The sequence below is a fragment of the Panthera pardus genome, unplaced genomic scaffold (genome assembly GCF_024362965.1).
Source record: "Panthera pardus isolate Hobbes unplaced genomic scaffold, ASM2436296v1 HiC_scaffold_2, whole genome shotgun sequence".
Classification (NCBI taxonomy): Eukaryota; Metazoa; Chordata; class Mammalia; order Carnivora; family Felidae; genus Panthera; species Panthera pardus.
Window position 1 is genome coordinate 7,307,727 of NW_026526765.1, and position 12,665 is coordinate 7,320,391.

The 12,665-nt window shown below is 44.6% G+C and overlaps 1 protein-coding gene across 10 annotated transcripts in view; it reads right to left on the reverse strand.

Annotated features, from left to right (window-relative positions):
• SEMA5A (semaphorin 5A) overlaps positions 1-12,665 on the reverse strand; it is a 477,458-nt gene that overhangs the window by 301,728 nt on the left and 163,065 nt on the right. For all 10 annotated transcript variants that reach the window (XM_053906877.1, XM_019450800.2, XM_019450802.2 and 7 more), the window contains one exon: positions 8,504-8,699. In XM_053906877.1, the coding sequence (XP_053762852.1) occupies positions 8,504-8,624 (121 nt within the window). In that variant the 5' untranslated portion in view covers positions 8,625-8,699. The remainder of the gene's footprint in view (positions 1-8,503; positions 8,700-12,665) is intronic.

Below are 12,665 nucleotides of genomic sequence, written 5' to 3' on the forward strand. Positions count from 1 at the left end.
CCAGTCTCGTCAGTCAAAGCTGAATAATAATGACATAAAAGTATGATGTAGGCATTGGAACAAATTCACCCACTGAGTGACGCATAGTGGTTTTACCCAGCGTTTTCTTCTAACACGTATGTGCGCTCATGAACGATCGTGATATACCTACATTAGAGAGTTGGCAAGTTGTGCATTTTTTAAATATTCCATCTTTCAGATGGCACAACCGGCAACAGAGTTTCAAATAAAAAGTGTATTCCCAAATGCAGCTTTTAATGCACAAAACAAGCAATGCGCCTGTACCACTGCTGTTTCACTTGCAAATGGGTTGGAATATTTTGCCCGTGTGATTGTGACAGTACATTATATGAACCATTCAGTCACACGCATGAGAACAAAAGTCAAATTATTTATGGAACAAAGAACGTTTAAGGATCCGTAACAACACTTTTCCTCCCCAAATAAACCCACAGGAGGATCACTCATATCCTGTTTGGAAACCAAAAAGAATCACACTTGGTTTACGTAAATTTTACATTTTACAAAGAGGATTGAATTCGAGGCAGATTTCAACAGTTAGCAGAGACTAGCTGTACCTAAGCTTTAATCAGATATTCATATGAAAATATTAAAAGGAAATATTAAAATGAATTTCACACAACCTATTTTTCAGGAAAATGAATTCTCCTAATTCTTCCTCGGAGAAAGTAGGCCACTGTCATACAATCACACACACTGATGATTTATAAAGGTCCAATGGCAGATCTGAGACTAGATGAACAGGGAGAAATACTAGAGGCAGCTTCAATCAAGATTTATATACTCAAAGACTGTGAAATCTCTAAAATCTTCTGGGAAACAGAAATCACCCACTATAGCCCTTCTGGTGGTGATGAGGGTCCTAAGTCCTAGAGAAGAGGTGCAATCCAGCCAGGGCCGTAACAACCACACGACTGTCCAGGGTTCAGACCCCAGAATGTCAAAACCCAGGGAAAAAAAATGGAGCACCGCGGGACAACGAGGAGTGAGGGGACATGTACGGAGCCATTGGATGTGCTTGGGGCCATAGGATACATGGAGCCATGGCACATAAATGATCCTTTGGCTCCCTTCTGGCATCCCCATCCTTGTGCCTTGGAGGGTAACTGAGGCTGCCCAGGTTATGCCATCCCCAGCCCCAAGGGAGCATGTGGCACACCAAGCAATGCAGAGGTCTCAGGAAATGTGAGGAAGCCACGGAGAGGGAAGTAACTGGCAGGACAACAGGCAGGAATGGCGGCTAATGGGGCAACATGAAATGTGTACATGGCCACCTTACAGACTGGCAGAAAGACAGCCTCTCAGAGGTAGGAAGTGGCCGGGATTCTCAGTACGTTAAACATGAAGAAGAAGACAGTTACAAAGCACGTCTTATATTTTTATTGCCAGCCACAAGTCAATGCTTCTAACACACACACAAATTCAATGACATGCGTTTATACGATTCAAAAGAACAACACAGGATAGGTGAAAAGTATTCATTCTGTGGTATGAGAACAGAACCCAAGTTCAAAATCCTATGTTGTACCCTTTCAATCATGGTCCCTTCAATCACCTAAGACTACATGTGGAGATAAAGACAGTTGTTTAAACTCAAAGGCCAACGCCACACCCAGTCCTGTCCCGGGGTTGGCCAAAGCTGGAACCCCCATTTCGATTTCCTCAGATGCCCTTCCAAAGACCTGGGGCCAAACATTGCTAATCCAGTATCAAGCATTCATACAATGCTTTCGTAAGTTCCAAAACAAATCTCCAGCCAATCGGTGAATCCGTAAGTAGGAGGACACTCAACGGGAACACCAAGGAGTCAGAGATGAAGATCTGAGGGGCCCAAGAGTGCAATTAACAATGCCTTGCCTGATTCGGCAGGCAGCAAGAATCTTAGTAATCACTAACACTGAGCCCTACCAGCTAAGGCACTGAAGAAAGACTTCCAGATTAGTCATGATATTAAGGCTCCGAGGCAAAGAAAGCCTAAGTGCGGCATGACTCGCCCCACTGGTGGTCTTCCTCCGTGCATACTGTGAAATCGCTCCCCATAAACCAATTCCTATAAATGGAGCACACTCTAAATAGCAAGCGTGCTGGGTAAACTTTAATCAATAAACAAACAAAGGCAGAATATGGCACTATTGCCTTAAGTGGACATTAAACATTTAAAACTCATTTCAGAGATGGTTATGAGGCTCAGTAAGCATGCTGAGAAACATGCTGTCTTGAAGGGTCACTATTTTTTCCCTCTTTATTGGAACAGACATTTAAGCAAATGACAAGGACATAAGTGTAAATGGTGTGTCTGCGAGGGGTCAGAGTGTTTTAGCAGCTCCTGAACAATCAAGGATAAATATTCCAGAACATGCAGTCAAGGGAGTAACCTTGCAAACACAGCAAGCTGTTAGAGCGTGTTGAGCAATGAACTCTGCTAGACAAGGGAAGCCCATGGTGGCAAATATTTCACCTAGGATGGGGAAAAACGAGATCCTGCCAGCATCTTCTGCCTACCCAGGTAAATCGAATCAAGGCTTCAATAAAACTTGCTTAGTTGTATTAAGACGTTACTGTAGCATCTGGTCTACTTCATGAGTAGCCTCTTGTGCAGAGCGCCTCCAAAGTAGAAGAACATCAAATCATGAAATTTTAAGTGTACGCAGAAATCAAGATTTTCAAAGCCCGCATTATCCAGTCCTTCATGTATTTCTGCGGTATCAATGCTGCATCCGCTTTCTTAAATGATCTAGCAGAGTCGCACCTTACACAAGAGTGTTCATGCAGCCCAGCAGTGGCCACCTGCTAGGCTGTAACATGAGCCATTTCAAGGACTAGCGGGGCTCCTAACATCCCCCAGGGAATCTCTGGTGTATGTTTTGGTCAACAGTCTTGCCCCTTCTTCAGAGAAGCACTTCCTTCCTGAGGCTCCCGTGCTCTTGGCACATGGCCTGCTCACTCCTTCTCAGCCGAGACGGAGGCCCTCAGACACCCCCTCCCCTCCACCCCCCGACTTTCCTGCATCCTGGGTGCCCTAGACTCCCTCCCTCCAGACTCACTAGAGGTAGGGTCGGCTTCCTGTAAGCTGATCCCCCACCTGTGCCCAGTATCCTATCTCCTCCCACAGCCCTGGGGACTCTGTCTAATCAATTCTCCCCCCTCTCTCTTCAGCCTCTTCCTTCACCTGGCTTTTCCCCATCAGCACTTAAGGATGATTAAGCAATGCTCTCTTAAAAGCTGTCCCCTGCTCTCACGTCCCTGGCGGCTGAGTCAATAACTGTCTCCTTTTATATCTACTTCTTCACCTCACATTTGTTTCTCTGCCCATCACCATTTAGTCTACTCCCCCAGCACAGTCCTGAAACCGCTCTGATAAATGCCATTTATTACAGGTTGAATTGCGCTCCCCAAAAAGATACGTGGAAGTCCTAACCTTAGTACCTGCGAACGTGACCTTATTTGGACATAGGGTCTTTTCAGATATAACTTAGAAAGATGAGATCATGCTGGGTGAGGGTAAGCCCTAAATCCCATGTGACTAGTGTCTTGGTAAAAAGAGCAGCAGGCGAAATGACAGAGCCCCATGAAGAGAAGGCCACGGGGGTAGAGACTCAGAGACTCGAGTGATGCGTCCACAGGCCTAGGAACACCAAGGATCGTGGACAACTCCCAGAAGCTGAGAAGAGGCAAAGAAGGATTCTTGCCTAGAGCCCTCAGAGAAAGCATGGTCTACGGACACCTTAGGATTTTTTACTTCTAGCCTCCAGAACTGTAAGAGAAGGTATTTCTGTTGTTTGAAGCGACCCGGCTTATGGTATTTTGTTACAGGAGCCCTGGGAAGCCGAGACATAGATCATACTTTCAGTGCTACACCCAGGAAGGTTCTGGGCAAACAAGGAGGACTTCGTCACTCTGCCCTCTGGCCCACATCTGCCTTGAACTCTTCATCATCAGATACTCGGATGGCCTCCTCCCTCTTGAAAAGCTCTCCTTTCTTGGATCCATTGAGGCCCTGCTCTCAACTAGACAACCCATTTGACGGCAGTAGGAACTCAGTTTTCTCAATCTAAAATCATCATTTTAGGGGCACCGGGGCTCAGTCAGTTAAGTGTCAGACTCTGGCTCAGGTCATGATCTCATGGTTCGTGGGTTTGAGCCCTGCTTCAGGCTCTGTGCTGACAGTGTGGAGCATGCCTGGGATCCACTCCCTCTCTCTCTCTCTCTGCCCTCCCCCACCACTGCTCACTCTCTCTCTCTCTCTCTCTCTCTCCCTCCCTCCAAATACATAAACCCTAAGTAAGTAAGTAAATAAATAAATAAATAAAAATAAAATCATCATTTTAAATTCCTGTTCTTCGTTACATATGGAATCAACAGCCAAGAACTTGTAAATCATACTCAGTACCTCCTTCTCCTTCCTGTCCCACATCCATTAAATCATCAACACATTGTTCACATTTCTAGAATTCACCTAATTCTTCTTTTTTTTAACGTCTTATTTATTCTTGAGAGGCACAGAGAGACAAAGCGCAAGTGGGGTAGAGGCAGAGAGAGAGGGAGACACAGAATGTGAAGCAGGCTCCAGGCTCTGAGCTGTCAGCACAGAGACCGACACAGGGCTCGAACTCACGAACCACGATATCGTGACCTGAGCCAAAGTCGGATGCTTAACCAACTGAGCCACCCAGGTGCCCCTGGAATTCACCTAATTCTCTACATTTCTGCTACCACTCCCTGAGCTTACGTCCTCATGACCGCTCCCTCTGATCACGGCCGCAGCCTCAGGATGGGCTCTCCCTGCCGCGTTTTGCCATCCTGAACAGGGAGCCGATCCAGATAAGGGGAATTTCTTAAGGGGCCTTCAGATGCCCGACAATATGGAAACCCTCCAACTACTTAGCCTCATCTCCCTCCACCTCCTTTCCATAACCTCAACTGAGATTTCATGGCTTCCTGTACAGAACGCCGGCCAGGACCCGCTAGGTTTCCCTTCCTCACTTGAGGGCTTCTGCACCTGCTGTTTTCCTCTTCCTGAGACACCTCTCCATTCATCAGATTCATAAACACCTTCTAACAATCATTTGGGACTCAGCTCTGCTGTTGACTCAACCCGGAAATCTTTAAGCACTCTCCCAAAGCCCGGGCTATCTGGTTCAGATGCCCCTCTCCTGGGCTCCCACAGCACCCACCAAAGATACCCATTAAGACCCTTAACAGATTATAATGCAATGTTCCTTTTGCTTTATACTCTTAGAGATATTCTCAACCCTTGAAGGGAACTGTATTTTTTGCTCTATATCCTCAACATATAGCACAGACAATGCCTCGTAACAGGCACCTGTTAAATGTTTATTGAATATTTGCTCCAAATTAAAAAATTTTGCACAGAAATTAAAATTAGGTTGAGATGTCACTTAAGAACTATGGGATTAGTCTTAATCCCAAAGCCTGACGGTGCGCTCCACTGGAAAGGCTGGTGGGAAATAGATCCTCGTATCCAGGGCAATGAGAACACAATATGGCGTGATATTCATGAAAGGGAGTTGGGAAATATCTAGCAAAAACACAGGTGCATTCACCCTTTAACCTAGCAATGTCAATGCTAGGAATCTCTTCCAATGATACCCTTGCAAGGGATTAAGAGATGTTAGCAGGAGGCGTTACTCATTGTAACACCATCCACGACCACAGAGGACAGAAAATAACCTACACATCTCTCAGTAGGGAGTTGTTGAATACACTATGGTTCATCACACAGTGGACAGCTATGTGCCTGTGAAAATGAAAGACATAAAGTGCACGACTAAGGAAGGGACCCCAGGATACACCGCTATGTCAAAAAATGCTAGGCAGAGAACAGAAGCATGGACCATAAAGCAAAAGGTGAGCTAAATGCAGAGAGAGGGAACAGGGCGGAGAAAAGAAGTGAAGCCAGTTTCTCTAAATACTCACTGCCTCATTAATGAAACTTTGAAATACTACCTAATAATGTAAATTCTTCAAATTTCCAAAACTCAAAAGAGAAATTAAACACAGGACATCAACTGGGTGTTGAGTTGGGAACACAACCAAGCAAGAGCAAATTATTTCAAGTGATCTCCCAGTAGCCACATTGCTTTAATTTCCCAACGAAACCTGTAGCCCGAGAACTACAAGAAGAGAGGCGGATGATCTCACAGCATTTTCAGTGGTCAGACACGACTAGCACTGCTTGAAAGTTGCTCTGAAAGGATGCAGTGTGTGTCTCAGGAAGAGGCAAGGGAACAATCACGTGGGCTGCAGAGACTCGGGATTCCGTGCATTGGAGCGAAAGACACAGACATAAGGTAGAAGGGGTTCAGAAAAAAGCCCTCTAGTCCTGTAGATGGGCTGGAGGTATCCGGAGGAAATTACGGTGCATTCTCAAAAAGTTTTCCTTAGCTCTGTACATAGGAAAGACCTAACGCTAGGGACGGCCATGCTTAAAGGAGCCCAAAATGGCCGGTGCACAGGTCTACAGAAGGAAATGGCAGAGGGGGGGAAGCAACATCTCCTTGTCCCAGAGTCAGCAAGCTCTCAAAAGTGACCTTGGGTTGTGTCAGAGGAGCTCAGGAGCCAACTTTAAGAGGTTTCCATGGGCTTCAAATGAGATGATTTCACCACCCATAAGCATAAAAACTACAATTGCTTGAAATATTTCAAATGTTAAAATCCATGTATTAACAATGATTCTATATTTCCTATATGAATGTGTCCTCAGGATATTCAAGCAGTTGATAAGGGAAGTTACTTTATACAGAAGTATTCTTGCTGTTAAATGAAGACAGAATCATAAAATTAGGAAATCCCAGCTTCACACCCATGAACGAATTGGTAGATTTAGGCCGTGATCATCAGTGACTACTAATTTCACATTACCTGCCTCCCAAGAGAAGGACACCGCAGCATCCGTGACACGGGACAGACAGAAAGAGTCGACCCTGAATCTAAGCCGCCTCTGGATCCTACTCTGAATTTACACAAATATTCGGGACAGAAGAACATTTCAACACCAATGGGATGTACTTGGCCAAATCCAGACTGTGGGAAACTCTGCAGGATAAAGAGCTCCGATTTCTTTTGTAATTAATTTGCACGGGAAGCAAAACCACCACCGCAAAACAGTGCACAATTAGAAGAGTCTTAAGAGCCATACCAACCAATCGCTATGGATCGACTCCATTTAAACCCTGAGTCAATCCAACTGTTAACAAAAAAATGCATCAGCATTCATGAGACCATCAGGGATCTGGATCTCACGATACTCACTGGATATCAGATGACTTTATGGAATTGAGGTTTTTTTGCATTTTTTTTTTCTCAGATGGGATAATGGTGCTGAGAACTCCCTTTGTTTGACAGTTAAGAACTAAAATATTATAGATACAATTATACGATTTCTTGGATTTGCTTCAAAATAATTTGGCGGGTGTGAGGTAGAACACGTGTGGGGATTGGGAGAAAAATGGTGGGCCCGGAATTAATAAATGTTGGGTTACGGGGCACCTGGGTAGCTCAGTCAGATAAGCGTATGACTTCAGCTTAGGTCATGATCTTGCGGTCCGTGAGTTTGAGCCCCATGGTGGGCTGTGTGCTGACAGCTCGGAGACTGAAGCTTACTTCGAATTCTGTGTCTCCCTCTCTCTTTGTCCCTCCCCCACTCATACTCTGTCTCTCTCTCTCTGTCTCTCAAAAATGAATAAACATTAAAAACATTTTTTTAAATAAATAAAAATAAATGTTGGGTTGGTGTTCCTTAGACTATTCTTTCTATTTTTGCATATATTTGACATTTTTCATGATATAAAGTTTAAAACATAACAAACATAAAACTATTTATTGCATGAATTATTAAAATACAATGTCTCATTAATTAGAGTTGGCTTCATGATAGGACTGTAAGTTCCTTGAGGACAGGGACAAACACTAACCTACTTTTCATCCTGACTGTTTAGAGTGCCCAGAGTATAGAGAGCCTTAAATAAATTTTGATAAATAAAAGAACAAATGACTGAATTTTCACACTAATTAATCAATCCCACAGACCCATGGAGATACTTGAGACATGAAATCAATTCTGTCTGCCATGCGATGCCAGATAGAGACCACGGTGTAAGTTTTGTGTTAAGACTCAGGTTTTGTAGGGAGATGCTGAAGCGAAGAATTCTTTGCTTCAGATCACATTTTTATCCCCCGGTTTAAATGCCTAGGAGGCTCACAGCACCGTTAAGAAACGGTGGCCTCAACCATGGCCGTGATAACTCCAATGCTGAATTCTTCCTGAAAGAGATAGTAGTGATCAGTTTCGGGACAGGAAATTCCTGCAGTGGGAGACTTTGTATTTTCGTTCGTATTTTAAACAATGTCTGGAACAAGAGTCACGGAGCGACAGAGCAAGACCCGCTGCTATTCCCGATCACTGAACACGGGATGTGCATTTAAGGGGCGCCCTTGCAGTCCGAGCGTGCCTGTCCCTCACCTTTATAGGAAATGACCGGGTGTTCCGCTCGCTGGCACTGAGATGCGTCCGTTTCTGGCTGGACGAGTCTCCACCACCCCAGGCTTGAGAACAGCCATGCAATGACACAGGTCCCCTTCATGGTGGGCAGAGGCGTGGGCTCCAGGTAGTTGTCTCCTAACCAGAAGTTCGTCCTCCTGTCATGTGGGGGAGGTGCCTAAAACACACAAAAGAGAACAATCCGATGAACGTGAGTTCGGGTTTTCTGGTGCGGGGGTCTTGTAGGAAAGCCTCATCACTACTTTTAAAAAAGGAGAGACTGTGTGGCTCAGTCTGTTAAGCGGTGGACTCTTGATTTCAGTTCAGGTAATGATCTCACGGTTCATGGGATCAAGCCCCACGTTGGGCTCCACACTGACAGTGTTTGGAGCCTGCTTGGGATTCTCTCTCTCTCTCTCCCTCTCTCTCTCTGATCCTTCCCCACTCTTGCTGGCTCTCTCTCAAAATAAATAAAATTAAAAAGAATTTTTAAAAAAGGGGAGAGCCTTCGAGTGCTTGGACAAACTTCCCTTTTCAGCTCATGAGTTCGAGCTCTGTGCTGACAGCTCGGAACCTGGAGCCTGGAGCCTGCTTCAGATTCTGTGTCTCCCTCTCTCTCTGCCCTTAACCCCCTGGCATCCTGTCTCTGTCTCTCTCAAAAATAAATAAGCATTAAAAATTATTTTTTTTTTAAATGCAGCTTAATGTTTGTGATCGCTGACGGTTTTGCCCTTCCTCATCCCCTCGCGCTAGCAGGGATCTATGCGGGGAAACCCTAAGGAACTCTACCTTTCCCTTTTTGACATCCAAAGCCCTTGTTTCATAAGGCCACGACCACTGTCTTTTACCAACAACCCGACTAATATTATGCCACCCAACTCTTACAAACTGCCCATATTTGGTGAATTTATCCTTTGAAATTTATACACAACCTGCCTGCAGAGTTTCTGGCTGGAAATCAAGCGTGAATCAAATAAAAAAATCCATAGTGAGCACCTACTGGGTGAAATGCAATTGCTATGCTGGGAGCGACGAGACTTTAAAGAATAGGCATAATTTTAAAGATTAATAAGCTTTAAAACAAGATAGGCTTGCAAAAATAACTGTAAGCTAAGCTGTTAGAAAACCGTCGAAAGGAGCAGGGGTGCCATGGGACCTTGGAGGGAATGCCACAGCCATTTAGAGGACCCAAGGGTGGGTCCCGTGAGGAGTTTGTGTTTGAGCTTAATACTAAAGGATATGGAGGATTTCAACACATGCAGGTTTCTGGAAGTGCATTCCACGCCAAGGGAACAGGCGTGCAGGGGTGCCCTCGAGGGGCAAGAGGAAGGAGGAGGTAATAACAGTTTGGGGAATGGTTTCCTGTACTTGAGCCAGACCCTGGGAGATCTAAAGGAGACTAGCGGGAAGCAGTTTAGACAGAAGGAGGTTGAGTTAAGATTTGGAAGGCACACTATACCAAGGTCTGAGGTCTCTATTTTTACTCAACAAGCTACCACGAGATAACAGCACAAGAAATACTTAAAACATTGTTCTTACAATAGTGTATGCAGGAAATTGGATAAAGAAGACCATGGAGGTAGAGAAGTTCATTTGAAACTATGGCAACTATTCGGAAGAGAAATAAATGAAGCTGTGACTTTGCGTGTTATGAGTGTGAGCAAACGCTCAGTGTGATGGGTAAGGGAAGTATGGCAAATTAAACATGGCCACGGCCCCTCCAACCTTCCTCCCATGAAAGCTACGTTTTTCCCGTTCTCTTGAATCTGGATCGGCTCCGTGACTGTTTTGTTCACAAATTTAACTGAAGTGATGGCTTGCTCATTTCCAAGCCCAGACCCGAAGAGACTGGCAATTTCCACTTCCTGTCTCTTAGAACACCTTCTCTGGGGTACTAAGAAAACAGATCAGAAGCCCATCTATCGGGAGACAGCCAGATTACAGAGACCACTTATAGGGACTCCTAGTGACATTTCCCACTGAGGCCAGCTTCCCAGCCATCCCCACCTGATATGTGAGTACAGCTGAAACTGAGTAACTTCAGTATCACAAGAGCAAAAGAATCACCCAACTGAGCCCTACCCAAATTCCTAACCCCCAAAGTACAGAATATAACAAAATGGCGGATGTTCTAATCTGCTACACTTGAGGGAAAAGAAAGCAAAGAGACACAAACAGGCGCCCCTCAGAGTGGTAATGCCCCTCATTTCAATAATAACCACTAGAGAACTAACTTTGTTCAGATGAGAATATGATCATTTAGTTTTGTATGTGTTGGGTATAGGATGCTGAGAGAATATTTCAGGCAATGGAGAAGATGGCTGAAAATCCAGGTCGGGTGCTCAGAAAGCAAAACAGGGATTCAGAGATAGCATACAATGTATGGAATGCTTTCTCTGACTGACATTATGGGAATGGCTAAGATTCACCAGGGGAAAGCATGGAAGGAAAAGAAAAGGCTACAGAGAACTGTCTGCTGAGAATCGGTAATTTAACAAGTGACCCCACAAAGATACAAGAAGGAAAATAAAGATGGAGTACTGAGGGCACAGGGCCACATGGAAGTCCAGTTAGACTGGCGTATAGAAATTACACATTTTAAAAGGGGCTTGGTCAACTGTAACCTGAGGAGGCAGAGCAAAGACCATTAGCTTTATTTTTTCATCAAGTTTTTATTTAAATTCTAGGTAGTTAACATACAGTGTAATAATAGTCCCAGGAGTAGAATTAGGAATTCATCACTTACAAAGAACACCCAGTGCTCATCACAATATGTGCCCTCCTTAGTACCCATCACCCATTTAGCCCATCCCCCACCCATCTCCCTCCATTGATTCTCAGTTTGTTCTCTATCATTAAGAGTTTCTTACAGTTTGTTTCCTCTCTTCTATTACCCCCCCTTCCCTTATGTTCATCTGTTTCATTCCTTACGTTCCACATATGAGTGAAAGCATGTGATATTTGTCTTCCTCTGACTGACTTATTTCACTTCACAGAGTACACTCTAGCTCTATCCACATCATTGCAAATGGCAAGATTTCATTCTTTTTGATGGCTGAGTCGTAAAGACCATTCATCAGCTTTAGGAATGGATGCAGCAAAAATGGGACAGAACATACATGGCCACCTCGAAGGCCAGGTACCAAAAAAAAAAAAAAAAAAAAAAAGAATCAATGAAATCACTAAGCACTGAAAGATCAAAGTTAGGAGAAGTCCAAGGTCAAGAAGACAGCCAAATATGGCTTCTTTTCCGGTAAGTGGTAGTAGAGAAGAAATTGTAGGTTTAAGAGGGAGTGGAGCTCTTAGGATAGAAGAAGATCCAGAAAATACTAAGGCGGCAAACTATTAGAATCCTAGTAAAGAAACTGGTTTTGAATGGAAAAAAAGGACCCTGGTCCTAAAAACGTGCACATGAATATAGGGTGTGATGCCAAGAGAGAAAACATAAAGTTGATGGCACATGAAATTCACAGTCTCTTATCTTGAGTCCCATTCATTCAATGCTCCCACTGACAAAAATAGTCAAGCTGGGCAGAGAAAACAAGAGCTGGGACTCCAAATCATGATGAGGCAAGAGGATGCCTTCTTCAGGAGGGAGAAACCCTGAGCGTGAAGGCTCAGGAAGGAGTGGAGAAGTAAACGAGGAGCCAAGGGCACACCTGTCCGATGGGTCCATCGTCCCTGCCCAGGCACAGCACATGGTAATGGACAATGAGTCACAGGTGTTATTTTTTCCCTGGGTTATAAAATCAAAAGTACGATTAATTGCATTCTTGGCAAAGGGGCATGGTCCACACAGTTGGAGGCTGCTGTAGAACTTCAGTCTAGACGTAAACACATGGCCCAGTCCATCGTTTCTTACCCTTTGGACCTGAGACTAGGAAGGAAATTTCACCAAATGAAGTATGTTAACACAGAAGAACACCCATCAGAGGTGTGTTTTAGACCTAATTTTGTTCTCTTCAGAACAAGGAGATCCGAAGCACTGGCACCAGCCCACTCAGGGAAGGCTACAGGTCCATTATCACTGCTCCGTGTCAGAGCAAATTGGCAACCGAGGTGCTCGAGCGGCTCAGTCGGTGAAGCAACCAACTCTTGATTGCGACTCAGGTCATGATCTCTCAGTTCGTGAGTTTGAGGCCCG